Here is an 18977-nt window from a genome sequence, read left to right on the forward strand (position 1 = left end):
ACAGTATTCAGAATGCTACCAATTAAAATGATATTAATTCCCCTGTGGAGGCTTTGTGAGATGGCTTTCCTTACTAAATGTCATTGAAGCCAAAAGAAAATGTCTACTGCTGGCCATGACTGGAACTAGATGACATGGGAAGTCAGCTAAAATGTGTAAGAGGGACATAGAGAATGACATGCTTCTATTCTATTCTATTCTATTCTATTCTATTCTATTCTATTCTATTCTATTCTATTCTATTCTATTCTATTCTATTCTATTCATTTACATAATGCAAGTGAGTTAGGTCATCCACTAGCTTGACATTGTCTATGCTAACTGGAAAAACTGTCTAAGGTTTTAGACGTGGAGGTCTTTATTATGAAGGTGGCAATTGTATGCACACTTACTTGCGAATAAATCTCATCACGATCAGTAGAATTTACTTCCAAGTAAACACGCATAACATCAAAAATGTTTAATTTTTGTTGTATTTTTTATGCCTCAGAGCCTTAAGAACTGGTAACCTCACTTGGGATGAAAGGGGGGAAACATGTTTATTTCAACTTACAATAAAATATATTTCAACGTCATTTATTAGTTGTATTTGCAGATCAAGGAGATGTCCTGTTTGTTACACTTTGGGCACACAATGACCGTATTGGGCAAAGGCACGAGTCATCCACTCACCCACTGGAACGTGCCTGTAAGCGTGGATGGCTCCCGTAAGGTCATTTACCGGTCATAACAAGCCGGGTTGTTTGGGTTAGGGTTTCTACCCTCCTGAATTGCCTCGGGGGGAGGGGGGGCGGGAGAAAAGAAAACGTTCTGACGAACGTTACATGTTCTTATGAAACCTCTGTCGGGCACCCGCGTGTTTGGGACGTTTAGGGCACCAACCAGGCTCTCCAACAGGGGGTGCCTTCCGTTCCCGGCATGCGTGGTGGATCCGCGCTGGAGCACGAAGGAGTAAGTACTAGACGTCTCGAGGTTAGCGCTTCTAGACGTCGCACGGCAAGAGCAGGTGCCTGGTGAAAGCCAGGAATTAAGTCACCTCAGGCGGCAGCTTTCCCTCACGCCCAGGGTGAATGTATCCGCCAGTATCTTTGGGCGTGACGTGTCAGGACGGAGCAGCGCCTCACACCTGTCGAGCTTCCCCTTCTTCCCCTCTGCTTTTGCCCATAACGTTGCTCCAGGCTCGCCTTCCTCTTCTAGTCGCTTAACGGAGAGAAGGCGTTGCGTGGCTTCGCTGTCTCCGTGGCGGAAGGCAAGCGCAGCCCCCGCCGCAGGCCGCCCTCAATATGGTGCCCGAGGCCTTTACGTCACCCGTGGACGAGGCGGGAGGGGGGGGTCCTCGCTTTGCCTCTCCCATCATGGCGCTGCGGCCGTCGCGTTGCTAGAGACGCTCTGCGATTGCGACGCTCTCTGGGCGGAGGGGGGGAAAGCGGCCGGATCGGCGCAGGCAGCCGGGCAAAGAGGCGGGGGGGGGGGGATTTAAAGGCACCATGTCCCCGGCGCGGCGGCCTCGGCTGCTGCTGCTGAAGAGGCCGGAGCCCGGCGGGGGAGGGGAGCGGAGGGGGCAGCAGGGCTTGCCGGCGGGGACCCGGCGGAGCAGGAGAGCCGACCTAGCCCCGGGCACCCACGGCGGGCGGCGGCGCTGAGCCCACGAGGGTGAGTGCGCCCCGGAGCCGGGAAGAGGGACCTGACCGGAGGGGATGGAGCCGGGAGGGGACGCGGAGGCGGCGCCTGGAAGGGGGACAAGTGACAGGGAGGCGGGAGGAGGGAGGGCGCCCGGGAAATGAGCGCGGCTGTCAGAGAGGTAAGTGACAGGTAGGCCACAGCCCGAGCGGGGGGTCCGGCTGCCCTTGCGAGTGAAGCGGGGAAGGGCGGGCGACTTGGCGGTGCATCTGGACGGGACGGAGGCAGGTCCCTCCCGGGGAGGCTCGTCCCGGCCAATTCAAGATGCTGCAGGTGTCCAGGAGCGCACGTGAAGCAGGGCAAGTGTTGGGCAAGATGGAGCGTGTCCAGAAGGGGGCTTGCAAGAGACGGGCGAGTCAGAGGCGCGCCTAAAGTGAGGGGTACCAGAACGTGACATATGCGGTAATAAGACCAAAGGGGATGGTCCAGGAGGGAGGTTGTATGCGAGAACGCTGGAAGAGCCAAGGCTTGGGATGCCAATGCTTGCGAGGTCCTTAACAAGGGGAACGGATGAGGGATCCTGCTAGACAGGGGAAGAGAGACTACCTGAGAGAGGGCACCTGCTTGACCCACACTTTGAGAGTCTGGGAGTTTTACTGGATGGTGCCCACCAGCCTTTATCCTTGATCCTCAGCGCCTGTATTTTGTCACAGTACATAAAGTTATTGCTGTTAAGGAAACATACCGGTGATCCTTAACTGACCTCAGCTGCAGGAACTGCTCCAATAGTGAGGCTAATTGGCTATGGATGTGACTTGTCTTTGGGGTCTCCTTTGTACAAGACTTCCTGTTTAGGTTTATATAATTGATACTGGCAGTTCAGTTGATGAGAGCTTTCCCTCAGGCAGTTTTCCAGTGGCTTGCAGGCACAGCTAATCAGAGGATCTTTTGGGACAGCGCGGAAGATTGGAATCCTAAACTTGCCTTCTTGGAAAAAAAGCCAATAGAAAGTAATGAGACATTTCTGAGTAAACAAGGTTAGGACCAGGTCGCAAGGTTTGGTTCCTTGAAAAATAGCTGCCATTGCTGTAGAAATCTTTGGAAATGGTATGGACTTACGGTAAATTTGTTCTTTGACATGTCAGAGTTAATCACATATAAGAAAGGGTTTTCTATTCAAGTTCTTTATACTGCATTCATTTTTATAATAACCAAATAGATATTAAGTGGGGCATTGAACATATGTCACAGATGTGCACTCCTAGACAATGACAAGTTGTCTGATGTTGAGCTGGTGATACTTTGCATTGGCAATGATCTAGTGGTCTGGGCTGCTGAAGATAGCATAGGGTGGATTGTGCCCCAAATGCTGAGTGCGTACTGAAGGTTAAGGTCATGTTAGTTGATGGGAATAATGGAAGTGTAAGATGAACTCTGTGAGCAGGAGTGGTTACGGCGGAAGTGTTGTTGATTGTAGGCATTATTTGGAGAAAGACCAGTTGTGCTCCCCAGTCTCAGAGTTCCTATTTGGGTCTCTTCATGTAGCTACAGAGCAGGTGAGACTTAATACAGTAAGATGAGACTTAATGCCTAAAAGAATTAACTACTTTGAGCATTGGAAAAGTGTTATATAATGTTTTGAATAAATTAATTCAAAAATTATTTTACTCAACTTGGGCTGAAATTAGTTTGTGCCTCAGAGATGCCCAGGAAGACTCAGGGAAGGTTAAAACAAGCAGATGAGAGAGAAAAATCACTGGTAACTAGAAATGAACCATATCAGCAGTCCAACCCTAAGAACATTTTCCTGGGAGTGAGCCCCATTGAATAGAACTGTTTAGGATTGGCCCCTAGAATAGATCACATTTGTCTGTCAATCCAGTTTTAGATTAATGTTCATTGAGGTACTTACTGAGTTTATGTTTGGATGGCAGTTCTGCGAGACACCACCGTGAAAACAACTTAGGTAGCACTCGCTCATCTCCCCCTCCCTGGTTCTTTTTTCATCATTTGGTTTTCCTCAGTTGTATCCCCCATATTGCTACCACCAGCCCATCCCCTGGCTAATTCTCCCATTTGTTCATGTAGCCAATTTAGACATAGTGCATATATCTGTATAATATTCTCCCACTATATTGTAGGACTGTTACTTATATGAATATAAGCTTTCAGTCTCAGAGATATTTTATATTTTAAAAAATTGAAAACAGCACCTACATAGTTCCAGTGGGATTATGGTAAAGAGTGTCTCTAAAGACTCAGACCTAGAACATACCTTTTTTCTGCATGAGACTGGAAAGCAGCTGCCAGTCACAGATAATACTAAGCTAGATGGATCGATGGTCTAACTTGGTATAAGACAGCTTCATAGGTTCACAATATATGTTGATATGTTACCATCTCCCTTCCCTTGAGCACATAAACTTTTCTTCCTTCTGCCAGTTACAGCTTTAAGAATAAGGGATGAAAGCCCCTAGCTACAGCCTATAAAATTTATTAAACTGCCAGAGTTCTTGGCTAAACTAAAGTACTAGAATTCTTTAACTCCTGCAAAGATGCTGACATGGAGAGTGTTAAAGGTGAGCACTGAGTTGTATTGGATTTGGAATCTAGGTGACAGTGTTCTAAGGTATGTTAGACCTAAACTGTGTGTGCATGTGTGTGTTTAAACCTCCTATTTTGCTGGTCCTATGCTTCTTTTGAGAAAGCTCTTCTGTGGTATCAGACTTGTAATATTTCCACGTTCTGTGTCCTCACAGGTAGGGAAAGAACTTAGAGGTTTGGGCAGTTGTGGAGGAAGAAGGGATGCCAGAATGAGAATCGGTTTCGTCTTCCCCCATTACATTTAAATAGCAGTTCTGTTCTGCCCAAATGTATGAGAACTATAAAAAAAACTTGGGAGGCACTCATGCACCCTTCCTCCCATTCTATTTGCCTTGGTGCTTTCTCTTCGGTTGTCTCCCCATGTTGCTACCCCTATTCCACCCCTGTAGCTGCTGTGGCACCCACTCCCCCGCCTATATTGCTTCAGTTGCTATTTCTAATAAAGAAATGAAGCACAACACAACAGCGGCTGCTTGCTTTCCCCCCTCTTCATGTCACGCTGTTTTCCAGTTTAAAAGACTGGTAAACCTTTCAAGTCTGAGTGGAACAGAAAGAGGGAAATCACAGCTGCTCAACTGCTGTGCTCCTTTTCAGTTGGAAACTGAGTTGTGTCAAAAATAATCTGGGGAGGTGAGTATGGGTGATAATGGCAAAAAAGGTGGGCCAAGGCAGGGGTAGGAGAAGGTTACAGAGGAGTAGGAGCAGACAGTTTGCAGATGGCAGATTGCATTGCTGTGTATGAAAGACTGAACTCCTGAGTGCCAGCTAGCATCCTTTGGTCACGTAACTGATTGGCAGATTACTCCCATCACGCATTACTGAAGAAATGAATGTAATTTAGAGGTTTGTTAACTGATAGTAAAGAGCTAATTAGTATGAATAGATTAGGCATCAAACTCCAGGAATTAACTTTCTTTTAAAGAGGGGTCTTGTTTTAACTCACTTAGAACAATCGTTTCAGGCTGCTTGTGTGTTCAGGCAGACATTGATTAAACATGCGCTGCATATTTGAAGGTTTGTGGTTGCAGCAAGAAGAATGAGTGCATGCTTTTTCATTATGATGAAGTTATTAATATGCTTTGCAATCTTGTATTCAGCCTTCTAACAATTCCGTGGGGTAGGCAACAATGAGCTTATGGAAAAGAAAGGTGACTGAGCACAGACCAGCAGTGTATTAATTGGATGGCAATGTAGCCAGGCTATTTAGCATCTTCAGAAAACATAGCATACAAGTGTACTGTGGAGCATGTGGCCTGATTTGTGATTCTCATGGAAGGGAACACAGAAAATGAAATGGTCATGGAAGAGTGTTCTTTTATGGAAGTCGTTGCCTCTCAGGAAGACAGAAGACACAAGAGTCTTAAGATATTCTTAGGAAACTAACCTTGGATTTGCTAATGGTCTGTCTGTGTTAATTCTACTGCATTTGTAAGAAGGAAAAGATCTTGTACTGAAAGTATTCTTTGGCTGTCCTGTCCCTTCTGTGTGGTTTGTTACCTTTGCCTCTCCCTTCCCACCCAATTATTGAAATGTATATTGTACGCTGCTTGGGGACAGAGCCTGTCTTTTCTACTCTTTTGTTCTGTGAAGCACTATGTATGTTGACAGCCCTAACTCCTCATTCTGTCAGTTTCTTCGTCAGATTAATCTTGGGAGTAAAACCCTGCAATAGTCCCTTTTAAATACTTGACCTTGTGATCTGCTCACCCAAGAGATAAGAGTATCTTTTTAGTCTAGGTACTGGAAGCAGTTCTTCCTTTTAGAATCTAGTTTAAGTGGCTGTAATGAAAACATCATACTATTTGGTTGATGGGTCAATTGAAGGCTGTCCAAGGAAGAACTATTACACTTCTGAACTGGCCATGTTTGGGAAAGGTGTCTAAAGACACCTGAAAGCCGTTAATCACCTTATTTTCTGTGTGTATTCACAGCAACTATGATAAATGATTAGATTTCTGTCTTGTCTTTCTGTGCTTGGTCCTCTTTAAGGGTGCTATGGAGTTGCGATTTTTGTGCCTGAACTGCTCCTTTGACAACTGATGGTTGAGATAAATTAGTTACTCAGTGGCTGCCAAAATAATTTCCTTATCAAGCACTTTGCTGTGCTTTGCTCTGGCAAAGGTGTAGAGCAGAGGATGCCCTGGCAATGCATCAGTCCACTGTGGCCAGCACATTCTGTGCAATGACATTTGTCAGAGGTCTGTTGGTGACATACCCTGTTGGTTCTTTTATTCACAACCCAACTCTGATTGGCTAGAGTGGCTGAGAAACTGAACCGTGTTTTCTCCTTGTTCCAGGCAAAGTATTTGAACAGGCACACTTTTGGGGTTATTTTAAAAAGTATATTTGAACTCAAACCTGTAAAATGGGATTCACAAGGTCAGTCCTAGCTCATGCCAGAGCAGAACAGAGGGGACAAATAATTTTGGAATGATAGCTGTTGTTTGTCTGGCAGATGTGTCCCCAGGAACAGTTTGCACAGAGGAAAGGTGCAACAAGCAGGGCTCATTTTGAGGGGGAACACACAGGAATGCAGTTCCGGCAGTTCCCCAAAGAGGTCACATGTCAGGTGCCCCTGCCCACCTGACTCTCGGCCAATTTGGGCCTGTTTTGGCCTGGATTGGAGCCGAAACGGCCTGGATTGAGCCTCTGACAGGTAGTGGATCACTTTTCCGCTCAGCAGTGGCCTGATCCTGACCATTTGGGCCCATTTTCAGCCATTTTCAGCCCCTTTTTACCATTTTGGGCCCAATTTTGGCCTTGAATGGCCAGGATTGGGTCCAAAACAGCCAGGACAGGTGATGTCAGGGGGTGTGGCATATGCAAATCAGTTATGCTAATGACACACTTCCGGTGATAGCAAGGGGTGTGGCATATGTTAATGAGTTATGCTGCTGAGTTCCTCCAGCTCTTTTTCTACGAAATGACCCCTGACAACAAGTATTGTCCTGAGGGGAAAAAATTCTGTCAAGCTGTTTGTCTATTGTATTTTTGTCTTGCATCCCTCATCCACCAGCCATACTTGGCAGCCACAGCCTCACTTGGTGTCACTTTTGGGTACTTATCTCCTCCTGGTAACTGCATTTGTTGCTTTTCTGTTGGCTCTGTGCTCTTATACTCATCTTGCTCTGTCAAGTAGCAGCGATTTCTCAAGGCTCCAAATAGACCCTCTGCTCCTGGCTCTTGAGAGCACTATCTTGATCCGCTAGAACAAGTTAAGAAGAAATCAGCATGGTTCCTGTGGACTAGACAGGGCCTTCCTGTAGCACTTCCTATGGTCGCTTGGCTAAAACTATTTGCATAATATATTTTTATATCAAGGTTGGGTGGACCATAGTTTCGCATAAACATACATTGGATTGGGCTGTTGAGGATGGAGTACTGTATTCTGTGTTTTACCAGCATTCCTTGCCCATTATATATGCTTGTTCCTGACCAATTTGTGCCTGCTTGGTAGCATTCTCTTTCATGGGCATGCTGTTTTCCGGGAAGCATTGGTAGACAATCTGAAATGCAGAACAATATAAAAATCTGTTTCTTACTGCAGGAGAAATTGTATATTTGTTATAGTTGTTCTCCCTAAATACACATTCTGTTTCATATAATCTTAACCAAAGAGGGACTTTGGGGCAGAAAAAATGCTATGTCACACTGGAAGTTAGTTTATTTGGATGGGATGGGTAGACAGAGGAGATGGGCACTGTTAGAAGGTAGCTAACTTTAGCTTGAGTTCTGAATCTGTGTAATGGATTTTTAGACATATATTAGACCTTAACAAACTGTTTAAAGAAGGCTGGGTGAATGAGAGTCGCCTGAATCCTTCTGAATATTAGATATTTTGACATCCATTTCTTTTACAGGTTTTCTGGCAGTAATTGTTGCAAATCCACCAAAGCTTTGATGTTTGGGTTGTGAAATTGACTTAGCAGACTCCACAAGGAATGGAGAAAGCCATTCCCACTGCTTTATCAGAACAGCAGAAAGAGTGTGAGGATGATGAAAGAAATACTGTACTAATGACCCTGGTGCCAAACAAAGAGGATTTTGCTGCCCTTGAGTGTCCCCAAGGTGAAGAAAGAATAGCTGCTTTTTTAAAAGATGCAAAAACATCTTTGGAGAATATGGCTCTGTTGGGGGCATCGAAGGAAGAGGGGATTGGTCTCAAAGAGGCTGTCCCCAGTTCTTCAGAGAAATTAGCAGCAATGAATAGAGAGGAAAAAGTGAATGATGAGATGTGCAGCCATAAAGAGGATCCCATCTTTTTGTCTCCGTTCTCTCACCAACATCCAGATGATGCTGTAGAAGCTTGTAAAGTAACAGGTAAGTCACATGCCTTGTAATGACAGGCTTAAAAAAACCCAGAACCTCTTGACATTTCTTTCATGGTATATAAGGCAGAGACCAGGTGGTCTTCTGGGATGAAAATGAAGATTTGGTTTAATAAATCAAAAGCCAACCCGGAGAATGAAGGCATATTATGTAGTTTTGCTGTTGAATTTAATTGGATCTAAGTGGGAAAACAAGCATTTTCTTTTGTGTAACGTGGAGTGTAGCTCTGAATATGTTTGCTTCAGACATGGAGGAGCAATATCAAAATGTGTCCCTTAAGTTCAGCCATACTGTAGTTTCAGCACCACAGACAGGGATCAGAATTTAAGCTGTGCATGGTATATAGCCTGTCAAAGAATTGTTGCAGAATGTGTTCCATAGAGAAGAATCCTATACTGTATTTAATTCCTAGATTTGTTGCATTTGAGGTGCCTATAATATCAAATGCTTTTAAAGTGTTGGATGGTTGATCTTGCCAACTATGTAAGAAAAAGTGCACAAACTTTTTAGGTATGTTTTATCTGATATTGCTGTTCCTGATTATTTTAAGCATAAAGTAATAAGCTGTTCAGAAAACTTTAAAAGAAATGCTTCATGTACACAACAGAAACCATTTATAAGCCCACACATACACATATATAATGTAGATTTTGGGAGAAGATAGCAGCAGGTTCAACACTATCTAATGTAGCAAAGCTCTGCTCCCTCTGTGATTTCCCATTTTCCTCTGCTACAGGTTTATTCTTGACCTTTGATAATACTATTTCTCTTCTGGTTTTTCTTTCCTTTCTTGTGCATGGGGATAGCTCCATACATTGTGTTGCTTTTTGCTGTCCATGTAAGTTTATTAAATTTTCTGTCTTCAGGGGCTCTTTCTGTGTTGTCTATTGACAAACCCTTGCATGTGTGCTACAGAACTCATGTGTACTGCAGAAAATCCTACAGCATATTTGAAAGTTCACACAGACCAAGCTTGTCAGCTTCACAGTTAAGTCTGAGTGAACTTTGAACCGTAGAATACATACAGTGTTTTCCTGTGACTTGACAGTATAAAGAAAAACTGGTAGTGGTAGTAAGATGTCTTTCGGGGAAGTTTGTTTAATATTTGCTAAACTTCTCATTACCCCTACAGCAGAGATGTGAGGCAGAAAAAAATTCCAGAGCCTTATTTTTCTGCAGACAAATTTCCATTTCTAAAGATTGTTTCATAAAATTAATAGCAATTAATTGTGAATTGTTGTTAATACAGAGTTATGAAAGCTTGGCTATTTAAAATATTCTAATTGGTTTTTTTCACCAATTGTCCGTAGCAATTGTGTGAAGGAGTACATATATGGTTTATTGAATTGTAAAGGGGAGGGGAATACAACCACAAGTAATACTCAAAAATGTAAAAAAAACCAAGTTGAAATTCTTCTATATACGTTTCTTTTTACATGGTGGGATAATAGAGTCAGTAGTCTGATACGGCCCTAGCATGTAATGCAGGTGATGAGTGCACTAGTGACCTCAACAGATAAGAGTAAAATTCTGTTGAAATGGATGAGTGAACATCTATGTCTGTGGGGTATCATGCACAATTCTTTGGGTTTCCTGAAAATAGTGTGTCAGTTTTCAGTACCCTCCAGTGTTTTCTTAAATTTAACCAATATAAGAGAATTACATGCTATATTGTCTTTACACACTTTAACACGCTGAGGGGGTTTGTGTGTGTCAGTGAAAATGGCAGCAGTACTGTCAGGAGTTTAGAGTCTGTCAAGAGTCTAAACTCCCAGCAGAGTCACTCAAGACATAATGTTCAAAGTGGAGACACCAGCATTCACCCCCTACAGGAACCATCAGTCAAATCAGCACCGTCCAATCGTGATGGGGGCCGAGGAACTCTGGACAAGAGGTTACTGTTAGGACAGAATATGGGGAAACAGAATGGTTTCCACTCGGCAAATGTGTCAGACAAGGATGTATATTGTCTCCCTATCTGTTCTATCAATCTGCAAAACGTATAATAAGGAAAGCTGGAGTAGATTTAGATGAAGATGGAATAAAAATTGGTTGAAGGAACATTAACAGATAACATCCCATTACTGTTAAAAAATAGCAAAGGTTTGAAATGATCACTGATGAAGGTTAAAGAAGAAAGTGCTAAAGCAGGATTACTGCTGAACATCAAGAAGACAAAAGTAATGACTACTGAGGAATTTCACAATTGTAAGGTTTACAATGAAGAAATTGAAATTGTTAAAGATTTTCTATTCTTTGGCCTAATCATCAACCAAAAGGAATATTGCAACCAAGAAATCAGAAGGAAACTAAAGTTTGGAAGGGCAGTCATGAAGAAACTAGAAAAGATCCTTAAGGATAAACTAGTTTCAGTTGGTAGCCGTGTTGGTCTGCAGTTGAAGAGCAAGATCCGCGTCTAATAGCATCTTAAAGACCAACTAGATTTCCAACGTATGAGCTTTTGAGAGTCAGAGTTCCCTTTGTTTGATATATCTGATGAAGGGAGCTTTGACTCTCGAAAGCTCATACCCTGGAAATCTAGTTGGTCTTTAAGGTGCAGCTGGACCTGGATCTTGCTTAAGGATAAGGATATGTTGTTTGGGATCAAGTTCAAGATAATTCATACTATGGTATTCCACATTGCTATGAATGGATGCGAAAGGTGGACAATGAAGAAAACAGACAGAAATGTTAAAAGTGGTACTGGAGGAGAGATTTATGGATACTGTGGACTGCCAAATAGACAAATAATAATGCTAGGGAAAGTTGAAGGTGGTAGGAAAAGACACAACATGAGATGGATTGACTCAATAAAGGAAGGCAGGGCCTTCAGTCTGCAAGACATGAGCAAGATTGTTAATGATAGGATGCTTTGGAGGTCGTTAATTTGTAGGGTGGCTGTACACACACACATTCCAATAAAAATATTTTTCACATAAACTTTTGAGTTTGTTTGAGTGTTAACATTTAAACTACATTGATTTAATCTCTCCCCCCATCAAATATTCCAGTTAAAGTATTTGTTGCTATTAGAGCATAAAATAACATGAGGTACTTTAAAATTTTGTTTAGTAAATGTAAGTCAAAATAAACATTCTAAATCATGTCACTCTCTAAGCCATCGGAAAGCTTTCTGGGAAATTTTTCTGTTTTGGGGGTGGGTTTTTTTGGAAAACTCTACTAAAATCTGGTTGTCATGGACTCCCCTGGATTAGTGTTGGAGAATGAGTCCTCATTGGTGGAAGAGGACCTGCCCTCGAGCAGTACCCTGGCAAACGATCCCTGCGAGGGCAAATTCTTCAGTGCCAACTTAAATTCCTTTGCTGGCAACAGGAGGCCCCAGCATGGAACCCATCCGCTGCCAGACCTGCCATGTTCTCCCCTGGGAGCAGAGAAGGTGAAGAGTTAGGGCTTCTTTCTGCTGAGGAAACACCAGGACAGACCAAGGAGTCAATGCAGTATCTGGTCCCTGTTACTCCTCATGAGTAGAGGAGCTGACTCGGCTCCTGAGATGAGCTTAACACTGGATTCAGCATCATCGGTAGGAAAACTCCCTGCTTTGAGGGGGGAGCCAATATGGCATCAACTTGTCTGCAGCCTTGCAGACTGTCCTAACAAGCTGTTTGCACATGCATTGCCACGCTCTGAACATTGCCTGAACCCCAAACTTGCTTTTGGATCTTGTTTCTGGACTATGCTGCTAACATTGCCTGAACCACAGACTTGCTTTGGAATCTTGTCTCTGACCTATGCTGCTTGACTTCAGACTTGACTTTGGACTGTGACAGAACCCAGCTGCTGAACCCTGTCTATCAGATCCTGTGGCTGTGGAACTCAGTTGTTGCTCAGGGCTTTGCCCCTAACCTGGTGAGTGGGACTCTAGGTACGGTCAGTGCATGGGGATCCCAGCCTCCATGCATTTAACTGTACTTTGTACATAGAGTCTCTGAATATATATGTGGAGGCTCTGTGTATAAAGTATGATAAGCTGTCCCCCCCCCCATCCCCATTTATACCCATATTTTAGCCAAATGAACCCGGCTGTGATGGTGTTTCTGTGCAAATCATTGTGCAGGGATTGGATGGCTTCTTACAGCACTTCTAATCCCTGATAGAAAACAGAAGAAGGTAACTATTCCCTAAGTGGCTACATTTAGGCTTGCCAGCCTCCAGGTGATAGCTGGAGATCTCCAGGAATTACAACTGATCTCCAGGCAACAGAGATCAGTTCTCTTGCAGAAAATGGCTGCTTTGAAAGGTGAACTCTATGGAATTATACCCTACTGAGGCCCCTCCCCTCCTCAAACCCCATCCTCTTCAGGCTCCGCCCCCCAAATCTCCTGGAATTTCCCAACCTGGACCTGGCAACCCTACCTGCATTGCATATGGGAGGGCCTTCTTAGACATGCAGTCTAAGAGGATCAGTCAGGGGGTCACGGGATCCTTGTATGCTGTTCTGTCTACTTGTATCAAATACTTTCTTCCAGTGTAGTATTCAAACACCAAATAAGAACCATGGGAAGACCGGGTGCAGACGTTCCCATATTGTAGAACTACTCCATAGTTTTTCACTAATTCTTAATTCTTTGCAAATGCTGCTGATGCCGAGTATGCCACACTAGGTTATAAAGCTTTACGGTGAAGTACAATATTTTTCCGAATGCATTTTCTTTCTGTAGATTTCTTCTGCAGATGCCAGTTGATTGTTTTTGGACCAGAACAGTCTTGTTTTATCTACAGCCATAATTCTGGTGTTTGGGCCATCTCCGCAGTGGAGCACATGGAGGGCTAAAATATGAGCATCTATGGTTTTAAGAATAGAGTTGAAATAGTGTGCTGGTGCAGACCTTGAAGTACGGCTGCATATGTATTACCCAAGAGAGATAATTAAAAGGCAGAGTCCATTACAGGCTAGGTCCCAAGACAAGCAAGTTTTTGAAAAGGAAGCTGGAATAGGATTGCAGGGAGCGGAAACACAGTTGAATAAGGAAGCTGGAAAACTGAGTGGAAAGTAGACAACCAGGCAGGGAAACAAACCGGGAAATCCCAAGAGAATTTTGGGGATCCTCTTAATTAAAACCAGGCTACAAATCCCTGGATTACTTTAAAATATCTATATTTAGTTCAGGAGGAACCAGTGGGTCACCAGGAGGACAGAGCCACTTGAGTGACTCACCACAAATGGCACTAGTATACATATCAGGTGACCAGTTTGAGTTGCAGCTGATCCTCACAATCACATGACATGAAGAGAAAGTTTATTCTATTCACAGAATGCTTCAGTGGAGGACCCTCATTTCTATATGCAGTGGTTTTCTATATATTTAACTCTGTCTTTCAAATTGAAAGGCAAATCAAAATAGTCAAGGAACATGCAAAAAACCAGCAGAAACACTGTGGGTTTGAGTATGTTGTAAATCACAAAAGTTACACTGAAATGCCCAAAACTAAGGTCTGCCATCATTTTAGATCATGTGGCACTAAGACTTTTAAAAACTTTATTCCAGAGCGATAAAATGTGTAATAATAGCCTATTAAATATCTGTATCAATAATCCATAGTGAAATATTGATAATCTGCATTTGAGGGATTATGATCAGGTAGGCAAGGCATAATTACAAGATAACAAATACGGCAAAAAAGAGATGGTAAAGCTTTTGTAACTGTTCATGACAATAGAATATTTTTACAGAAAGAAAGTAGGGCATGCATTAAAGAATTGGAAAACGTATCTGGGCTGTGACATATAAATAATTGGTACATGTACTAGGAAACTGTCTGTGAAGCTAATGATTTCAGTTTTGCTAGGTTAAAAATTGGCTGAAAATGGAGTATTTTAAAAAGCATACAATAAAAAAACCTTGCTCAAAGGTTCCTTGATTTTTTTCCCCACCAGGCCTGGCTTGTTTCAGTAACTTATCTGTTCAATTTGTCTTTGGCTGAAATTCCTTTGTATTCAGATCATCTCTTAACAGTAGCTGCCTATTAAACTATACTACATATCTTCACAAAACTTAGCATTGTCACATTCTTAGTAGATCTTTTTCATTGAGCTTCTTTCATTTGCAATGGCAACATTTTGTCAGTGTGTGAGGAGTTTATTTGAATGTCTGCTTGCCTGGGGTAGTTTAAGGACTTAGGAGGAGAGGTTTTTTTTTTTAAATATTACCTGTGGTTCTTAAAAAGGGCTAGAAAATATTAAGAGCATAAGCGCCCTAGGGGTGCATCTAGTCCAGCATCCTGTTTCACCCGGTAGCTATCCAGTTGCCCTAGTGGGCAAACGCAGGATAGAGGCTAAGGCTCTCTCCACAAGAATGAGCCTGTGAAGAAGTGGCTTGTGGCTGCTGCTGCCCGGGTAGATCTGCAAGGACGTGGCTGGATGTTGCACAGGATGCTGCCCAATGCTTTTGAGGAGAGGCCCCATCAAGGTTGCTAGGCAATCAGCAGAATATGTAGGAAAGCGTGTGATTGTTGTCCCTGAGCAATAACATCACTTCCAGTGCGACCCAGAAGCAAGGGTGTTGCACCAGGCACAGTGATTGCTTGCCACCATCTTGGCTGGCCTGCTTCTGCCCGCCAATCAGCTGAGGATCAGCAGGCCCCATAAGCAGGTACTGGGGAACCCTAGGCCACACTGAGGAAAGTAATCCTGCGAGAACAGGCAAGGCTCTAATACAATACCACAATGAAGAGGACACAGCGTCCAGTGAGACTATATAGACTTAACTTTACATTTACAAAACACAACCACTGTTAATATGCAAAAATAGAATCTCATTGTTAAATCGACTTCTTTCATGAATTTCAAACAATGTCCATCCAACATAACAACATGGTTAATAGTTCACCAAAAGTCCTTCTAATATATCCAATTTTGTTATTTCCTTTCAGGCAAGAAGCTGCCATAAACATCGTTGACCGTCGAGAGGTACCCTTGTGATTATGGCAGCTTCTTGCCTGAAAGGAAATAACAAAATTGGATATATTAGAAGGACTTTTGGTGGACTATTAACCATGTTGTTATGTTGGATGGACATTGTTTGAAATTCATGAGAGAAGTCGATTTAACAATGAGATTCTATTTTTGCATATTAACAGTGGTTGTGTTTTGTAAATGTAAAGTTAAGTGTATATAGTCTCACTGGACACTGTGTCCTCTTCATTGTGGTATTGCTTATAGGAGACTATCCCCCTTTTGTATTGAACCTTGAAGGATCTAATATGGGCTGCTGTCAGAGGCTGGCATCTGCCATTGCCATGCCGGTAAGGGGGAGGTAGAGGTTTCCATGAGCTGTTTTCACTAACCTGCTTCTAGCGCTGGGAAAAAGTCTCAGTGGCCTTGGAGGCTTCAAGGCCCTGTACACATAATTCCCAGCAGTAAGGGTGGAGGGAGGGCTGCTAGCCTGGGAGGGAATTATAGGTCTGTGTTGTGGTAGTGCCTTATTCTGGACAAAGACCTTCTTAGTATGTCCATTGTAAGATTATGATACTAGACTCGTTTCATAAATTTACAAAATTCATAAATTTTACAAATTCTGGGGAGACTTGTGAAAACATGTCTTGGCACGATCCTTACAGCTGGCATGGAATCTAGTTCTTCAGCTGGCTCTGAAGACTCTGCCACCTATTGATATGGTTATCAGGCTTGGGAAAGAGTTGTGCTGGAGGTGGGCAGGACTAAGGCAGAGCAAGGCTGACTGGCAGAATTCAAAAGCTAGCCCTGCCATGGCCAACGTGTATACCTTCGTGGCAGGCGGGGAAGTGAAACAGGACAGACAGCAGAGGAAGAGGGTTAGTGTGTCCAGAACTCTGTCTTGGTCTAAGGCCTACAACAGAGGCAGCATCCTTACAGGGTGGGGTCAGCAAGCTCCAAAACCCTTAGAAGAAGTGAGTTAAATGGGACCATTAGAGAGCTATACCCAATATGATGTCTACCACCATGGACTTGACAGTGTTTGGCCAGTGGCTTATAAAGCACCTGGTCAAATTTCTCTGTGACATAGCCTGGCAAAGAGACAGTTCCATGTAGAATTATTGCAAGAGCTCTGTAAAGGAATGGCTGCTAGTCACCTGGTACCACGCTTACCTTCCCCTGTTTAGGAGAAGACCTTTCCAGTAAACTAAATTAACAGCTAAAGAGGATATTGAGGCTTTTCTGTATTCTTTTGAGCAAACTGTAGAGGTGGTGCAGTGGCCTCTGTTCCATGGGTGCCTAATTTGGTGTCATGCTTATCAGGAGAGGCACAAGTGTTTTATAGGAGTCTGCTGGCCCAAGAAGGCAAGGATTACAATTCATGGAAGCAGGCTGCCCGTGATCTCTATGGAATCATGGCAGAAATGTATCAGCAGCACTTTCAAACACTGAGATAGCAATAAGTTGGCCAAGGTGTAGTTGGTGAGATGAAGAACTTGGCCTACAGTGGACTGAAACCTGCCACTGACAGGGTGAACCACTGGGATGAAAAGATGATTGTGGAGCAGTTACTCTAGATCATACCCTTAGTGGTGGTGATGGAGAGTGCCCTCAAGTCATAGCTGACTTATGGCGACCCCTGGTGGGGTTTTCCTGGCAAGAGACTAACAGAGGTGGTTTGCTATTGCCTGCCTCTGCAACCCTGGTCTTCACTGGAGGTCTCCCATCCAATTACTAACCAAGGCTGGCCCTGCTTAGCTTCTGAGATCTGATGAGACCAGGCTCACCTGGGTTATCCAGGTCACAGCCATACCCTTATTACCCTGTACAAATCTCGAAGAACTTTGTGTACATGGAGGGGAATGCTGAAGAAGCCCAAAGAGGCAAACCCCAGCACAGAGACTGCTGCAACTGGGGAGCCAAGGCAAGGTAGGCCTGCTTTCAGCTCCTTGGGAGCCAAGACGTGGTGGACCTTGAGGTGTCTGGCAAATCCCTGGATGCCTTGATGGAAGATACAGAGTCCTGTTGCAGCAAGTCACCCAAGAATATCCTATAGGTGTGCTCATTCATTTCCTTGGTTGCATTATGTGTGATCTTTTGTTTCTTGCTTATTTAATATTGACAGATTCAACACATAGATAATCTATACACTTATTTTTATCAAAAGTATATAAACTGCTAGTGAAAGTAAGCTATAAACTACAAGGAGTACTGTCTTGGAATAGAGTATTGTGATAAAGGATGTTAGGAGGCTGTATGAGAAAATAACTATCAGTCACTTGGTCATAGAAAATAGCGTAGGAAAAAAGTGTAAGAAAGGCAAAAGTTGGGCAGGACGAAATATTTTATGAAAGTGAGCTCCCCCGCCCCTTTGAGAAGTGGGATTTACACAGTGTTGATAGACCATCTCTTGTGTAAATCATAAAGAAACTCCCCTTTCTCAAAATAGGCCTGTGTACAGTGCTAATTGGCTAGTCCTTATGTCAGTCAAGAAGTTACCTCACAGAAAAAAAACAAAAAGGAAGAAAGGTTTTAAAAATACTGAATAAAACTGTTAATAAAATTCATGCCAGGTGCTTAGGAGAAAAAATACCCAAAACAAATGGACTGCTTGTCACTTCTCTCTATACATCATTGAGCTTTCAGTCTGGAGCCATGTTGGTATATGAACAAAGGCAGGAAAGAAGACAGGTTTTCCTCACAACAAAAAGTTTTGTGTCCAGTTTGATTCCAGTGTCTGTCTCTCTCTCTCTACAATCTTGAGAGACAAGCAGAGAGTTGTTAGCTCCCTCATAGTAATAACAGGTAAATGACTTGAGCAGTTCCGGATGTGTTAGAGAGATCTTGCTGGGATTTGGCACCTGGTATTTTGCCCAGATATACTAGTGGCCAAAATTGTGGAAACCTTTTGGGAAAAGTGTATTTTTGAGGTTTAGTGGCTCATAACACCACTTTCTTTTGGAGTAATACCATAAAATTATATATTAATGGACAGGGCCGGCGCGCCCATGGAGGCCAGGTAGGCGGTGGCCTCGGGCGCGCGGGCACTGGAGGGGCGCTGGAGGGGGTGTTGGGGGCAGGGCCGCCTGTAGCTACTGCTGCAGCCAGCCAGCCAGCCAGCCCCTTGCTGCCGCCGCCGCCACACACCTCAGCCGGGCGCAGCCTCTGTGTGCCGTTTGAGCAGCAGCTCGCGGCTTCTGCGCCCAGCTGGGGCGCGCGGCGGCGGCAGCACGGAGCTGGCTGGCCGGCTGCAGCAGCAGCTGTAGCCAGCCACGCCAGTTCAGCTGCGCGCTCCTCCGCCCCAGCCGAACGCAGAAGCTGTGAGCTGCTGCTGGGGCAGCGCACGGATCACCCTCCACGCGCTGCTCCAGCAGCAGCCCGCAGCTTCTGTGCTCGGCGGTCCGCGCGCAGCCCAGCCCCCCTGTGGTGCGTGATGACGTCTGCGATGACGTCATCACGCCTCCCGTGGGGCGCGTGTGCGCCCGCCGCCGCAGGCGCTGAAACCTCTGGC

At 44.1% G+C, this 18977-nt stretch overlaps 1 protein-coding gene across 1 annotated transcript in view; it reads left to right on the forward strand.

The window, feature by feature from the left end:
* The first annotated feature begins 1593 nt into the window (after positions 1-1593).
* The window catches only part of LOC129327452 (protein Wiz-like), an 83666-nt gene continuing 66282 nt past the window's right edge, over positions 1594-18977 (forward strand). Inside the window, exons 1-2 of the mRNA XM_054976104.1 lie at positions 1594-1653; positions 8085-8544. Coding sequence (XP_054832079.1) covers positions 8166-8544 — 379 coding nt within the window. The 5' untranslated portion in view covers positions 1594-1653; positions 8085-8165. The remainder of the gene's footprint in view (positions 1654-8084; positions 8545-18977) is intronic.

The sequence above is a fragment of the Eublepharis macularius genome, chromosome 4 (assembly GCF_028583425.1).
Source record: "Eublepharis macularius isolate TG4126 chromosome 4, MPM_Emac_v1.0, whole genome shotgun sequence".
Taxonomy (NCBI): Eukaryota; Metazoa; Chordata; class Lepidosauria; order Squamata; family Eublepharidae; genus Eublepharis; species Eublepharis macularius.